At 47.8% G+C, this 16,386-nt stretch overlaps 1 protein-coding gene across 1 annotated transcript in view; it reads left to right on the top strand.

Annotated features, from left to right (window-relative positions):
• Positions 1 to 16,386, top strand: part of LRIG1 (leucine rich repeats and immunoglobulin like domains 1) — a 114,844-nt gene that overhangs the window by 33,663 nt on the left and 64,795 nt on the right. Inside the window, exons 2-3 of the mRNA XM_049640857.1 lie at positions 5,353 to 5,424; positions 15,089 to 15,163. Of these exons, the coding sequence (XP_049496814.1) occupies positions 5,353 to 5,424; positions 15,089 to 15,163 (147 nt within the window). The remainder of the gene's footprint in view (positions 1 to 5,352; positions 5,425 to 15,088; positions 15,164 to 16,386) is intronic.

Genomic DNA, 16,386 nt, shown 5'->3' with positions numbered 1-16,386 from the left:
GAATTATTGGGAAATTCAAATTTATTTTTGAGATCCAAGTTTCTTCTGTCAGTGCCAGTTCACTTTAAATATGTATTAATTCCTGCCATGATTTCAGTGCAGCACAGTTTAACAGAAATCTCAGCCATGAAGGAAATGCCCTCTGTCTGCGTTGTGCCTTTCAGTAGCCAGTAGCCACACGTGGTGGTTGCACACTTGGAGTACAGGTTTCACACTGAGGAACTGAACTCTTCATTTTGTGTACTCTTGATCACTTTCAGTGTAAATGTCGGTAGCCGCGTGGCTAGTGGCTCCCGAAGTGGACTGCACAGGTTTCCATAATGGTGGGGATGGCTCAGCTGTTTAAAGACTCAGTGCTTCTAAATCAGTGGGGTCGGGGGGTGGGGGTCCTTTGTCAGGAGAAATGTTCCTCAAGCAGATTGTGGCCGGGCACTGTTAAAACAGTTTGCTTCTCGGACCCAGATAAAACCGGGCTACAACTTGAGCTGTTCTTTGCAGAGGTGCCTCTTGTGTGTTCTCCAGACGGTGGGCCGGACGGTCATCTTTCAGCGGATTAGCTGAAGAATATCTACGGCTCGGCTCAATTGTTGGTAGATCCGCGCACCCTTTGTACCAGAACGGGGAACATTTCTGTTATGACAATGGCTGACAAAATGTTTAGTGAAAGCTGCAATTGGCAGTAACTAAATTCCCTGAGGTTTCTTTCCAGTCCTCTTTGCTACTGAAAGGTGCAGAAATGCTTTTGACAGCATCTGTCCTGCTGACAGATGAATTGTTTTGACAGGAGAATCTGAAACTTTCAACTGAAGACACATTCACATGCCGGGCCTGGTAAGGGGCGATCGTGTTTGAAGAAATAAGTGAGATGCTTTAGATTTGTGTGCCTGTCAGCTGCCACCTGAAAGAAAGACCTCATGAAAGATTCCCCCCCCCCCCCGCCATTAACCCTTTGATTGTTCTTCTGACCCGAGATGAGAATTCAGACCCTTCTCTGCACAATCCTTGGGCTGAAAAGTGCATTTCTTCAATTGTTGAGAAATGAGTGATGTTAATGAACATAGCAGTCAAAGGGTTAAAAAAACTCTATTTAAATATTATGCTGAGATATCAAATCATTATGTTGTGTACCTGAAACTAATGTAATGGTACATGTCGGTGATGTCTCAATAAAAAATTATAGTGGGAGGGGGGGAAAAAAACCAACCCAGTGCTGATAGCAGCATTCTTGATAATAGCCCAAGTAGCCCATCTGAAACAACTCAGATGTCCATTAGCTGTTGAACGGATAAACAAAATACAGGCTATGTGTCTGTAGACACACACAAAATAGAATAATATTCAGCCCTAAAACGGAAGGAAATTCTGACATGCTACAACATGGACAAACCTTCAGGACCTTATGCTAAGTGAAGGAAGCCAGACACAAAAGGACAAATACTGTAGAGTTCCACTTACGTGTATCCAGAGTTGTCCGATTCAGAGAGACAGAAAGTAGAAAGGAAGTGCCAGCGTCGGGGGGAGGGGAGCATGGGGAGTCCGTTGTTTACGAGGTGCTGAGTTGCAGTTGGAGATGACAAGGTTCTGGAGACGGATGCAGGTGATGGTTCTACAACAGTGTGACTGCACTTCATGCCCCTGAGCTGCACACTTAAAAGTGGTTAAGGTGGTAACATTTTGTGTATTTTACCACAGTCAAAACAAAACAAAACAAAACATGCTGAGAGTGTGTCTGGCTGAGACGAGCAAACCAGAAAATGTCTCTGAAGATTTTGTTGCAGATGATGCTGGTCAAGGAGGCTCCAGTAAACACTTTGCCCATCTCCTGGTAAAGCAGGTGAAGATCAACAGCGTGTCGCAGGTTTCAGGACCGGTCACTTCTCAGACCTCAAAGCTAGGCAGCTCTGGGTCCAAAAGGGGAAGCTGTTCCAGGGGACCTGAGCTTCAACCCGTCTTCTCTCTGTAACTGCTCAGAGGCCCTCTGAGAGAATTCCCCTTGAGGACCAGTTTGCTGACTCTCACTTGTTGATAACATGGCTTTTCTAGTTCACTGAAAGTCAAGAGACTGGCCTCATCCAGGCTGACCCAAGTGAGAGCTTAAATTTCCACTTATAGGCGTCTTCATCTTCCCTGCTGTTTACCAGAATCTCAACACGAGGTCCCGACACCGTTCAGCTTCTTCATAAGGCTAGCTTACAGAAGACCCTTTTGCAAATAGCCTTGTCTAAAAAGCAGAATTTACACATTATTGAAGTTTAAATAAGTGTTGTCTGCTCTTTAGAAGAATGATGGACCAAGCAGTGTCATGCTTTAAAAATGGTTTTATTCCGGGGCTCCTGGGTGTCTCAGTCAGTTAAGCGTCTGACCCTTGATTTCGGCTTGGGTTACGATCTCACGGTTTGTGAGGTAGAACCCCACATCGGGCTCTGCGCTGACAGTGTGGTGCCTGCGTGGGATTCTCTCCCTCTCTACCTCTCCTTCTCTCTCTGCCCCTTGCGCGCACGCTCTCTCTCTCTGTCTCAAAATAAACATTATAAAAGTGGTTTTCTTCTAATACCAAGTTGGTGAAGAATGTGGACATAAGGGAAGTAATTTCATTCCAGATAGTTTCCCAGTTGATTGCCTGAGACTGGTTTCCCCCCTGGCCATGTATATAAGCCAGAAGCAAGACATTCCTTTTGGACCTAATTGCCTGAAGAGTCAACGGCCCAGATGTGAGGTTAACAACTGTGGTCATTAGTCCAGATATGGCCTGCAGGTACGTTATGTTTGGCCCATCCCGAGTTAGTTTCTTTTTTCTGTTTTGTAAGAATTAAAAAGATTTCACCTAACAAGTCAGAATTTAAGCTTCTCTTGGAAATGGAGAAGACTGGTCTGCATTGCCCTCGTGTCTGGAGACAGGAGCAAACGCCCCCCGTTGATGGGCAAGCCGGCACTGTTGTGTCAAGCTTCTTTGCACACCTGGCAGGGTGGCCGGCCTTGTGACTTACTTGCCTTCCAGGCCTCCGGCCTTTCTGATTTCTGAGTCTTCCCTTGATGTCTCCTCCAGCTCAGATGATACACAAACGTTGTAGACATTGTAAACTCACGTTATCTCCAAACCCAGAAAAAGTATTTCCACCCCCCCTTTGTTGATGATAATGTGCTCAAAATAGAATAAAATTTCAGTCTGTCCCCCTCTGATGGGGGGGAGGGGTTTGCTCTCCATTTGTGGATTTTCTCTTTCAAGTCTAACCTGTTGATTTCTGTGAACCCAATCATAAATACCCCCAAGCACAGACAAGCTCACGCTTGACTTCAATATGTGGTTTAAAAAATTATCACCTTCAGTTTTTATAGTAACATAATCTCTGGACAAATTGCTTTTAATTCAGGCTGTGCCCTGAACACAGATGTACCATTAATTTCAAGTGTCGTCTGATTCTTATTTAGATGAATGTCTTGAGTTGTCAGAGAAATGGCCATCAGCTCTAGGTTAGCATTGATTGGAATGTCTCTGGAGGGAGTGAGTTTAAAAGCCAGTTGCCACTTACGTGCCGTGTAGATGATCGACCGGAAACTCATGATGCTCAGTACTGTTAATTGGCAGTGATGCCAGTGGAATTAATAGCTGAGATGAAAAACGTTGACCTGCTCGGCAAACGTGGGACTGGGCGTATTTTGGTGGCAGGGAGCAGGCGTAACGTGCACCAAGTGCCCATTTGGACCACGTCTCTGTGGATCTCTGCTTCTGAAAGATCAGGCTGGTGTGGGCTGAGGGCTGACCCGAGAGCTCTGCTGAGCCAACACAGGTCAGCTTGCTCCGTGCACCTCTCAGGGTAGAGCTGGGGGGTGAGAGCGGAGAGATGCACTTCCTGAATGATCGTGGCAGATGCCGTCTTCTCCAGAAAGCTGCTCGCGTGCGAGGTTTTCACTGCCTTTTGTTCAAACTGGCCATGAATCTCCTGTGTGACTGTCCCTCGCAGTATTTACTCATTGATGATAGGCATGCCGTGTGTTCATGGATAGTCTTATGATTAGGGACTTGAAAGGTGTCCACTTTCAAAACAGGTCCTTCAACTTGGAGTATGCATCTTAACAATTTTTAGTTGCAAGTTCTTGCTTAGAGCAGGGGTTTTTCAACCCGTGAATAATTACCATGAACACTTAGAGCTGGATAATTGTTGTCAGGGGCTGCCCTGCCCATCGTAGGATGCTGAGCAGCATCCTTGGTTTCCACGCACTGGATGTGTGTAGCAAGCCTCCCGCCCCCCTTTTTCCTGTAGTTGTGACAACTAAAAATGTCTCCAGATATTGCCAAATGTCATCCCTGGTTGAGAGCCACTGATTGTAGACAGTAAAGGGTCAGTTCCTGACCCCTCTTTTTTTTTCTTTACTATTGCTTGATATTTGATGCTTGAGTAAAATACTAATTTTTAAAATGCCATTTAGAATAGCCTTGGATCTGATCCAGCCTTGGACTTTAGGATCGGCACACTCTAATGTAGGTGGAGGTCTGGCTTACTTTAGAATTTCTTTAAAAGTTGCCAAACAGAGGGGCGCCTAGGTGGATCAGTTGGTTAAGCGTCAGACTCTCAGTTTTGGCTCAGGTGATGATCTTGCAGTTTGTGAGTTCCAGCCCTGCATTGGGCTTTGTTTTGATGGCGTGGAGCCTATGTGGGATTCCCCCCCCCCCCCCGCCGTCTCTCTGTTTCTCCCCTTCTGTCTCTCTGTTTCTCTCTCTCAAAACAAATAAATAAACTTTAAAAAAAAAAAAAAAGTTTCCTGGTGGAGGGGTGCTGGGGTAGCTCAGTTGGTTAAGCATCTGGCTTCAGCTCAGGTCATGATCTCACAGTTGGTGAGTTTGAGCCCCACATTGGGCTTTCTGCTCTCAGCACAGAGCCCACTCTGGATCCTCTGTCCTCTACTCTCTCTCCCCCCCCCCCCCACTTGTTCTCTCTCTCAAAATAAATAAATGAATAAACTTAAAAAAAAAAGAGATTAAGAGGTAAGGTGATCAAAAAAAATTTAAAAAGGGCAAATGTCCAAGTCATTCAAAAAAATCAAAAAATCAAAAATCAAAAAAGTTGCCAAATGGTGAAATGATACGGATTGAAATCCATTTGGGTTTAGCCAGCCTCATTGATTGAGATTTTCACGGTGACTTGTTGATGGTTACAAGTGAGGAGAAGCAAGGTCTGTCAGTGTCACTACTGATAAGGTGACTTAACAGTCCTGTACGGGATAGGAGCAATTCTAAGGGAGAGGGCCTGTGGGCGCGGAGTAGAAAGATTGCTGAATTTGGGGTACAATGCTGCATGCTGATTTAACTTTCTTTCTTTCTTTCTTTTTTTTTTAATGCTCTTCCTTGACCAGAAACCTGAGTTACAACAGACTTTCTGAGATTGATCCTGCGGGCTTTGAGGACTTGCCGAATCTACAGGAAGTGTGAGTATTTTCTTTTAAACCTGCGGTTGGGCGTGGGGCACTCAGAGCTCCTTGGGAAACCCTCTCCTGTTGCCACGTTGCTCACTTCCTGGGATCAGCGGTCTAACCTTGTTGGAAAGAACGTTTGCGTACCGGCTGTTGGTGACAGATTGTACGGCTTACTGAGCTCCTTGGCTGCAGCCTCTCTCTCTTCCTAGGCAGTCGGCAATGGGTGTGCTACAATCCATGAGCAATCGCGGAGCATGGTGGATGTCTAGGAGGGTCCCCTCCCTTGTGGGAAACCTTGTGGACCAGCTGTGTTGGCATACCTCAGTGGTACTTCCCTGCATTTGCCAGGGAGGTAGAGCAGCCCGCTCAGCAGGTGCATGCGGGCCAGCCCACCCCTTCTGCATCCCAGGAAACAGGTAGAGAAGAGTGGACAACAGAGGCTCGCTCTTCCCCTCCCATCTCCAAACAGAGCCAGACATTGCTACTGCCTTTGTAGCTCTCAGCCCCCGGCCTCTGTGCAGTGCCCTTTAAATCAGCCATCACTCTTTCCTTCTTCTTGGCTAAAGAATTCTGCTTGTAACGTAGATGTCAGTGTTATCAGGAATTTCAGTTCCACGGGGACTTTTGGGAAACTTCTACATAAGTCATGCATAACTACTGCAGAAAATTTAGAAACTAGCACAATATGTAAAGACTTATTTTGTGACTACTTCATCATGTACGTTAAAATATTAAAACTGTCTCATTTTAATTTTTATGTAAAACTACTACACATGGATAGTCCATAAATTATTCACCCGGTGCTTTTATTGTCAGGTATTTTCAGTAGATCTTATTAGATAAGTGCTTTACACACTTTGGTCATTATGTGTGAGTGATAAAAGCCCTTGTTTATTATTCTTTGATTTCATTGCTGGGTGATTTATCTAGAGGAAATTTAATTTCATTAGCTGGTGCAGCTACCCCCAACCCCCGTGTCCACATTGTCCAAATTGTGTTTATGACTTCTATGTCTCTTTAAAAAAATGTTTAAACTTCCAAAGTAAAAGAACGTCATAGTTGGAAGGAGCCCTTGGGAATACTCTGTCCAGGACCTTAATTTTCCTATAAGGTCAACAGCCATTGGAGGGAGCAAAGAAGTCTGAGGTAGGTCACTGCACTAATTTACCGTAATTAAATACAACAGACTATTGTTATGTAAGCAACAGAAACTTATTTTCTCCCAGTTGTGGAGGCCGGAGGACCAAGACCAAGATCCTGCCAGGTTGGTTTCCTGCGAGGCTCTTTCCTGGGCTTGTGATGGCCTCCTCCTTGCCGCCTTCCCTGGTGGCATTTCCTTCATATGGGTGTGTCCCTGGTGCCTCTTTTGTGTGTCCAAATGTCCTCTTCTTAAAAGGACACACAATCGTATTGGGTCAGGGCCCATCCATATGACCTCATTTTACCTTAGCAAGTTCTTTAAAGGCTCCGTCTCCCCATATAGTCACATTCTGAGGTGTTGAGGGCTAGGACTTCAAAATAGGGATTTTAAGGAGACACACTTGAGCCCATCACGGTCACCCAGCGTGATTAACCCAGTCCATCAAGGAGCCAGTGCCTTTTCTGGACCTAGGCTGTCTTTACTGTTCGTGGTTAGGATATTCGACTCTGTGTGTTAAGTCTCAAAGCGTAGAGATTTTCTTTTAGAATTGGACAAAATTGAAATTGGGGTATTTCTCTTGGCATCATTTAAGCTTTCATTTAACATTGACTTGAGTACTTCCTGTGTGCCAGGCACTTCTCTGGGCGCTGGGGATACAGGAACGAGTAGGGCAGACAGATGGGGGCTACGACTGGGGTGAGGCAAGTGAGGTGTTGATGTCAGGTGCTCACGGTTAAGGGGATGCCACAAACTCCGCATCCGAGATGAAGAATGTTTTAATACAGTGTTTAAAATACCAATACGTGGTCAGTTAAGCGTCCCACTCTTGATTCCAGCTCAGGTCATGATCTCACAGTGCGAGAGTTCAGGCCTGGAGTTGGGCTCTGTGCTGACGACACAGAGCCTGCTTGGGATTCTCTCTCTCCCTCTTCCTACCCCTCCCCCACTGACACACACGCGCTCTCAAAAAGAGACATTCAAAGAAAATAAGCAAATAAATAAAAATTTCAACACAAAGGCAAGACAAAATCTTTGGTGAATAAAACACACGGTTTACGTAAAGTCAGGATCAGCATTCCTGATCTTTCCTTTGGCTCCAGTCTCTAGCACGAATTGACACAGCACTGTCGAAGATATGACCCTGTCTTGATGTGAAAACCTTGATATTTTGTTTGTCGTGGATTTTGTTTTGCATTCATTTTGATGTTTTAAGAACACCGCGTTAAAATATCTTTGATCCTGGCCACTGAGGTTTTGGGCATGCCCCACTGTGTGTCCTGCCCCACTTGACCCAGTCCCAGCCCTACTGACAAATCTCTCCTCTCACAGAGCTTATGTTAAGGTGGGGGAAGACATACGCTGGACAAGGAAATAGTAAGATGTACTGGTGGTAAGTGTTAAGGGGGGAATAGGACAGGGTCATAGGAGGCTCTTTTCTTTTAAAATTATGGAGGTGTGGTAACGGAGCGCCGGTGGTCAGGAGGGTCACACCTGAACTGATGTGAATGATGCAGGCTAGAGGAAATATAAATTCAGGGCTCCAGGAAGGAACAGGACCAGAGACCGTGCCTGGCATGCATGACAGGAGGGGCTGTGACCAGGGCTTGGGTCCTGGAGGGCTGTATTGGGTTATAGTTGGAACCATCATTGACCGCCATCAACTGGACTTGTGCCGGATGCTCCGGCGAACATTTTCCATGTTGTTCTCTCTCCAGCTCTCTTGTTACATTTCTTCCTTCCCCACGTGGGCTTTCCGCTTTTGCTTTGGATCCCTTGACCTCTGGCTTTTCGTTCCCTTCTGCTTGGTGCTTTTTGGAACTTACACCCCACCCAGATCTGGAACTGAGAGCATCGGACTTCCACCTGTTTCCTTCACTGGGGGTGCTGGTTATGAGTCTTAAAATAATTTTCTTGCCTGGCAACAGTCCAGCCATCGTAGCAGCGCCCGAGCCGAACCCCTGGGTGAGTGCTACCTCACGCAGTCCCTGTTCCACCTCTGTGACACAAATTACTTTCTTCACAGTGACTTCCTCCACTTAACAGAGGAGGAAACAGAAGCTCAGAGAGGCTAAATAAACCTGCACAGTGTTGGAAGGGTGGTGAAGCTGAGAGTTGAACTCCAGTCCATTTGAGCCCCAGACCTGCGCTTAAGTGGAACGCTGGAGCGTGCTGCCCTAACTTCCCGCACGCCTCGCTTAACCTGCAGCCTTCACCTGAAGATTTGAAAGACCGAAAATCCAGTGTTTATCTCCTGGTATCACTCTTTCTTTGCCAGTCTTCTCTTTCTAGGTCCAGACTGTTTCCTCTTACTCCTCCGGACCCCTTGTCCCCCGTGCACTGTCCTCCTTGTCCAGCCTCTTCTCCCTCCGGCTGCACTTTTCTCCCTCCTCAGAATGGCTGTCGCCATTTGTGAGCAGCGTGAGGCTCCTACCTGCGTCCTGTGCTGTTTGTCATCTGTGTGACTGTCCTCCTCCGTCCCGCGAATGCGCTCGTGAGGGTAGACCTTTCCTAGCCATTGGCCTAAGCGCTGCTCCGCTCCTTGCTGTCACTGCCACCTTTGCAGGACTTCAGTTGAAGGAACCGAAGTGTGGGGGCTTGGCTGGAATTGCACAGCAAGTGGTAAGCAGGGCCTGCGCTCCCCCAGGCGGACGCCTGTCCCGTGCCTTGTGTGGCAACACTACCTTCCTGCGTGTAGTCGCAAAGACAGACCGCATCTCTCGGATACCATGTGACCTAGTGGGAAAGACACACATTTTAGTAGCAGACAGACCTGGGTTTGAGTTCTGGCTGTGCCCCTCACCGGTCTGCGTCCCTCGACAAGTTACCAAGCAGCTCATTGCTGCTTTTCCCTTTCTGCAGCATGGACGTATGTGGGCACGTTATCGATAGTACTGTAGTTGTTCATTGGAAGTGAGGTCCAAGGCCTCGCACATGGGGAGGTACTGTGTCGTTTCCCTTCTGCTACTTTGGGAGCCACACAACCCCCAAGCTTGGTGCATTATTAAGAACCAAACCCTGAAGGGCCAGTTGGTTGAGCCTTCTACCACTGTGACCACCTGCTGTCCCTCGTGTCACACTGGGATGGACTAGTAGGTGGGTTCCCTGGAGCCCAGAGCAGTGGAACTTGTCGCTGATAAAGATCCAGGCGTTTGCCGGAGGGAGTTCTAATCCATCCTGGAAGCAGACAGTCAAGGGGCTGTGAGGAGGGGAGGGGTGGGGAGGTGGAAGACGACTTGGAAGTAAAGCAGAAAGCTCTAGTTGGCCTACAAATTGCTTCTAAACTAACTGGGTTCGAGGCTTTCCCGGGAGCTGTCAGCTCTCCTAACCCCTGCACAGCCCTCTGAGTCTGGAAACCTCAGCGAGAGGGGAACCACAGGCTGGCCAAGCAAGCAGGCGGTGGTTTAGCAGTGGTTTTATTTTGGAGGCCCGGAACCACAGTCCATCGCTGGCCGCTTGGAGCGAGAAAGCAAGCCTGTTGGAGGCCCCTAGAGGCCGCAGGGACACTCGAGCAGCTGCTGCCAAGCCACACAGCCTTCACTGCCCACAGCTCTGAGGAAAACCCACCCGGAGGGCCTCCAGCCAGGGGGCCTGGACGGCCAGGCTTCTCTATTAATAAGAGGGGCTATTTATACCGTCCTCTTTAAGAACTGCATGCGGGTCACGTGACCGCCGCCTGGCCCGCCAGTGCTCCCTGTGGGCGCTGCTGCGTGCTTTCCAGGGCCGTCGACCTGAAGTGTTCCTCAGGGCGGCCAGGGAGCCTGAGTGTGCCCTGCCTTTGGGTTCTTAGGGCTCACCCTCTGATGTGTCACCCCTCAGTGTGTGGGAGGGAGGAGGGAAATAACGAGGGCTAGCTTTTTGAGGCGCAGCTACTTGGCTGTGAATTACCACCACCTGTTAAGCATTCACTCTATTTCTGGCTCTGGCCGAAGCCGCTAGGTTTAATTATTTCAGCCAGGTCCTGCCACAACCCTATGAAGTTGATACTTGTGCTGCTTACATTTTTTCGAAGAGGAAACTAAGGCACAGTTAGGTTAAGGAGCATGCTGGAGGCCATTCAGTTGCTAAAAGGTAGGACTGAGGTTGAATAAACCCAGGGCTGTCCGATTTGAAAATCTGAGCTGTAGGGGCGCCTGGGTGACTCAGTCGGTTAAGGGTCCGACTCTCTTGATTTTGGCTAGGGGTTCATGAGTTCGAGTCCTGCGTCGGGCTCTGCGGGACAGTGTAGAACTTGCCTGGGATTCTCTCTCCCTCGCTCTGTCTCTCTCTCTCTCTCGCTCTGTCTCTCTCTCTCTCTCTCTCTCTTCCCCTTCCCACTGGAGTGCACACACATGCTCCCTCCCTCTCCAGATAAATGCATAAGTATTAAAAAAGAAAATCTTAGCTATAAAATTCCCTCCTAATTATCCACACTTGGCTGCTCTGTAACTGTGCCTCAGTTTCATCTTTTAAGGTAGGGTGATCATTTAGTACCTTCCTTAAAGGATTGACATGTTATTCAGTGAGATAGTGCTTGTAACCATTCAGCAGAGAGCCCGGTGCATAGAGTTCACCCGTATTGCTTATAATTGTTAACTTACGGTGATTATATCCTCAATCACTATACAAAAAAAAAAAAAACAAACAAAAAACATCTGGCCATCTGAGATAGAAACTCTACATCATAAAGTCTTGCCGGAGTCATAATTTAGTGTACCTAATTCTCAAGTAGCTAAAAGCCCTGATAATAGTTATTGATGAAGTGGTCTGCCTCCAAAGTCTGTACTCCTACCTGCTAGGGAGGACTTCTTCCCTTTGAAGAAGCAAGGCTAACTGAAATTTCAGCCTCCTGCCCAACTTTGTTATTAATTGCAGCTCTCTTTGTGTTTGGAAACAGCCAATAGTGGATTGGCTAAATAAATGATAGTTCATTGATGCCAACAGAGCAGTTCTCAGCAGGTGGCAAAGAATGATGGAGGTCTGCAAGATACATGACTCAGGAAAAGGGTCGTGCAGACCAGTCCGTATAGTTCACGCGTATCTATGTAAAAGAAAAACACGTGCACGGTCTTTAGGAGCTAGCGGCGGGCGCTTCCTCTTGGAGGCAGACCAGGGGACTGAATTGCAAGGAAGCTTCATTTTTTACTGGATATTCCTGGTGTTGTTTTTTTTTTTTTTTTTTTTGAAACAGTTTGAAACTTTCTCTGTGTGCGTATATTAGCAATTCAATAAATAATACAGCAATACACAAAGGCCAAAAAGCACTGTAATCCACAGTCACCTCTTGGCTTTGTTTTTCATTGTTTGTTGAAGGCTCATTTGAATGAATTAATAATAATAATTAAAGTACTGTGAAGTGAATGCCCTCTTTAACGTTTTGCATCTTTCAGCAAGCCCAGTAACTGGAAATTTCAGTAAGAGCCCAGAAGGCCTCTGCGGACCTTACGATGGCTGAGGTGGCAAAGGCCCACCTCCAGGTTCTGCCCAGGGTCAGGCAGTCCTTGTAGCCCCATTTACCTTCTTTACACCTGTTCCAGCTCCAGGCTTGGGCCATGATTCGTGGTCCAAAAGCACCTGAGTGAGGGACTTCTTGGTCCCTGGATCATCAGGAAAAGGCAGTTCAAGAAGCCAGACTTTTGAGGATTTTTAGGGCCTTGGCTGGGAGCAAATGTGGGGGGAGTATGCAGGGTAGTGAACTGCACAACCCTACATACTCAGAAGACTTCATCAAGCCCTGTCCTAAATTCCTCCAGTTTGCTTATTCGTGGAGACTGTGCTAAACTTTCCGTCCGAGCTCTGGCCGTGCTATTTTTGACCAGTCTCTATTTCTGTCTGGCAAGTCGGTCCTGTCTCAGAGTGAGTGCAGTCTTCGCTGCCTTCTGAGGATACTGTCGTCATACCTACAGGGCATGAGCGCACAGAGAGAAAGCCAGCACCGGTGACGCCGATGGGCTTCCATCCAGCTCGCGGTTCTTAGGACTGATGGAGGGGCACACGTGCCATGCCATTCCTCTCCTTGGGGCTCCAACTGTCCGCTGTGTAAATGGCACGGCCCTGTTGAGAGACAGCCCATGATCTCTGCCTAAATCTGTTCGCTCGGAGCCTCCACTCTAGATCTGCAGGGCCCCCTTTATCTGTAGCACTGGTCCCCTGTCCCTGTGCACTCCACTTTCAGCAGTTGAGTCAATGCTGCCTCTTTTCCTCATTCATTGATTTCTGTGAAATTGGGCGGAGCAGTCTGTCATGTGTGCAGTGGGGCTGGCCTAGACGGATCTCATTGAGCACACGTTCTCCTGCAGAGAGGTCCCTGCTGTTTGTTCCAGCAGAGTGAAGCACAACCACATGTCACCTGAGGGCTTAGGAGCCTCGTGTCCTGTCGGCGTTTCCACTCGTTGCTCTCCTCTGATTTGTAGTCATTCCTGGGTTCAGCTCTATCTCTGCGCCCCTGTCTATTTGTGTGGCCTTAGCCTCGTGATGGCAACCGGAACCTGACTTACAGCATGTAGCTGTAGGGGAAGGATCAGTCGTGGAACCTGGTACCTAACTCAGAGTTGTAATGAAGTTGCATCATGCACGGGGAGTTGCTATTGCAATTACAAAGAAATAAAGGGTAGTGAGTGGTTAAGGACCTACACTTGACGGCTACACTTCCTGGGCCCCTCCACTTAATGCAGATGACCGTCAAATTATTCGACATTTCAGCATTTCCATTTCCCCTTTGGTGCGACAGGAATGTGCATGGACTTACCCCCTCAGGGTCTAAAGATGAGTTAATACACTGAAGAGCTCTTAGAGCCATGCCTAGCACATAAGAGCCCCTCTGTGGGTTAGCTGCTACCAACATTAGTATTATTATGCCCCATCACCTGGGTTGTAGAACAGATCTCTAGGCACTGAAGAGGTCTTATGCACGCTACCTTATTGGCAGCAGGCCCTGACCTTAGTTTTTCTTGCTCTGTGAAGATCTGAGGGTCTCCTCTAGTAATAAGTGTGTGGACGATACCGTGAAAAGGTATCAGGAGAGATTAAAAGCGATGGAGAGTGTTCATCATCCCTGCATCAAGCTAGGAAATGGATCGCTGCATCATTGGAGGAGCAAAGAGGTGAAGCAGAAACCATCTGATTCCGGGGGCAGTCAGATAAGAGGCTGTTAAAGTAATTAATTGTCTACTTCAATACACAGACAAGGGCCCTTTAAGTGAAGAAGGGATTTGCCACATGATACGGATCTGCTTTCTCTCTGCCAGATGCTTCAGTCATGAAGCTATTGAAACAGACATTCTGTGTCCCACGGCCCAGTAATTGCCAAGCCTCATCTCTGACCGGCTCTGGCACTGCAGAAAGCAAATGGGATGATTCAAGGCCTTTTCCTTTTTTTTTTTCCCCCTTCCCATTCATATCTATAGAAGATGGCAGAAAACCAGACTATTCTATTCAAGCAAAGGCTAGCTGTATACTTGTATGAGTGCAGCTGCCGTTTCAGTGGCCTTGTCTTCAAACGGTAACAAGATGGTCCATGTAAGACACACCCTTAAACAAAATAGAAGATAACTCAGCCTTACCCGTTTGATTCTGCATCTCAGATACAGTTTGTTTCCAGCCTGTCACCCGGCAGAAAGCTGGATCACTGTGCTCTGGCTTCTTTAAGGATTTTTGGGCTCACTTTGCAAGTCTGATTTTGGGTCTTCCCAGATTTGGAAATACATGTCCACGTAAGGAGGCTGGATTGCAAAGCCTCTGGGGGGGGGGGGGGGGGGGGCAGACCCAGCGAACTGTGTTTTGGGTTTGCGGGCTTTCCCGTTCATTAAGAGGTAAGAACTCTGGAAACACAGATTTACACTGTTGGAGCCAGAAAGGGTCTTGGAGAGCACATCTGGTCTGTGGAGGATTTTCAAAACGTCTTCGTGAAGCAGTGTGTGTCTATATGTATGCATTCCTGGAAAACGTGCTTGGAGGCTTCATCAGAGTTCAGGGAGGCTGGAATCACAAGTAGATGAGACTGCACGAGTCCAGCTTCCTTGTTATTTATTGCACAGCCGAGGCACTGGGATAACTGGCCCGCGTGTCCCAGGCTCCTGGGAACTCCAACCATGGGTGAGGAGGCAGCTCTGGGTGCGAGGTGTCTGCCCTTGGCTGAGGGCAGAGCTGAAATTCGCAGAGCTCCATGTCACAGACACGTAAAAAACAACCAGGGAGGGATGGTCTTTCTCTCCAAGGCCTTTGCTGACTGAGCCCACAAGGAGCATTCTCGTCGACGGTCTCTGTGCTCTTGTCCTGGATCCTTGTTTGCTAGTGCCGATTTCTGAGCTAGATGAGAATCTGGAAGACAGGTAACTTCCCCTGAGTGTTTATCGCTAAACCGTGGCTGTGACACGTAGTTGGGTTTTGTGACCTCACGGGACTTCTCTACCTTTCAAAAGTCCTTTTAAAATTCTTTATCTTGTATCGAACATTGTAATATCGTCTCACAGTAGCCAACTCAGCACTGTTTTTTTTGTTTACTTTGCAGTAGGAAATTTCCGGCTAATTTAAATGATGAATTTCTTATTGTTTTTACAGGTACCTCAATAACAACGAGCTGACAGCCATACCGTCCCTGGGTGCTGCTTCATCCCACGTCGTCTCTCTCTTTCTGTAAGTGGTGCCACACGGGGAACCCTGGGCTCATGAGGCCGTGGTGTTCTCTCGCTGACGTTTGGTGGCAGGAACACTTGGGTCCCCGTGCTCACTGGTGGAGAACAGCCTTTCTTCACATAGCCCTAATGCTCGTGACAAATGCCTTGCATGCTCTTGTGGGGTTTGCAGAACTAAAACCTCACCAAATGTGGGGACGGGGGTGGGAAATTGGTCTTATCCATGGCCAGAGGTACATAGAATTAGGAAATTTCTTGGTCCTAGTGGTTAAACTGTAACTTAGAGTGAACGAACTATGATTAAAGGAAGCCATGTGAATTACAAGACAGTGAGCTTCTGTTTGTGGCACAAAATCTGGGAACGTGACCCAGTTCACTTGTACCGCTTTCAAAAAGAGAATCCCCCCAGGCGTCTGAAATCAGCTTGGAAGTACGGAAGTAGTCGACGTGGTCAAGCGTTAGACAACACACTGGAAAAGAGAAAGGCTGTAAAGGGACTGGAATGAAAGAGAAAGGAGGGATGCTGTGGGGGCGTGTTACTGTGTGAGCCGCTAGGAGCCTTTGCCCGGGAGGTACGCCCACTCTAGCCCTCCGCTACAGGTGCTTGCTTGCTTGACGCCTGACCAGGGGTCTTTCCAGATGAACCATTGTGAGTCCAGCAATTTTTCTGCCAGATTCTGTGGGCAGCTTCCTCAGCGGAGCACTGCTGTCTTCACACTGAATTTCCTTTTTCTGTTCCAGCCCTATTTTCCTTTGGTTTTGATTTTGCTGGTATTATATACAACTCGTTCGCTCATCTGCAAGTACCTTTTCTCGACACCAAGGCTTGACAGGCGGAGCAGAGGGACTTGGGAAGACATCATCCTTATGATGGCTGTTGGAGCTCACAGGTGTCAGGTTTCTGCTCGCAGCAGGCCCTGTGATCAGGAGGTGCTCTGTCCTTACAAGATGTGGTCTTGGGCTTACCCCTATTCAAGGCCTTGCAGGGTTGAGAGAGCAAGGGGTTAGAATTGTGGCCCCAGCTCCATGTCCTGACCAACCGCTCTCTCCCTCCAGACCTCATGTTCCTCGTTGGCAGAAAATGTCCTTAACCCATTGTACACATGGGGAAAGTGAGCCAGAGGTTGGGGAGAAGTGCAGTGTAGTATACACGACTCAGGCGTCATGCACAAACATAGCAGGTGTTAGACGGATGGGGGCTGCTGCTTCTGGCTTGTGGCTACT

This window comes from Panthera uncia, chromosome A2 (genome assembly GCF_023721935.1).
Source record: "Panthera uncia isolate 11264 chromosome A2, Puncia_PCG_1.0, whole genome shotgun sequence".
In the NCBI taxonomy this organism is placed as follows: Eukaryota; Metazoa; Chordata; class Mammalia; order Carnivora; family Felidae; genus Panthera; species Panthera uncia.
Note: the sequence above shows the minus strand (reverse complement) of the source record. Positions and strands in the feature narration are given on the sequence as shown.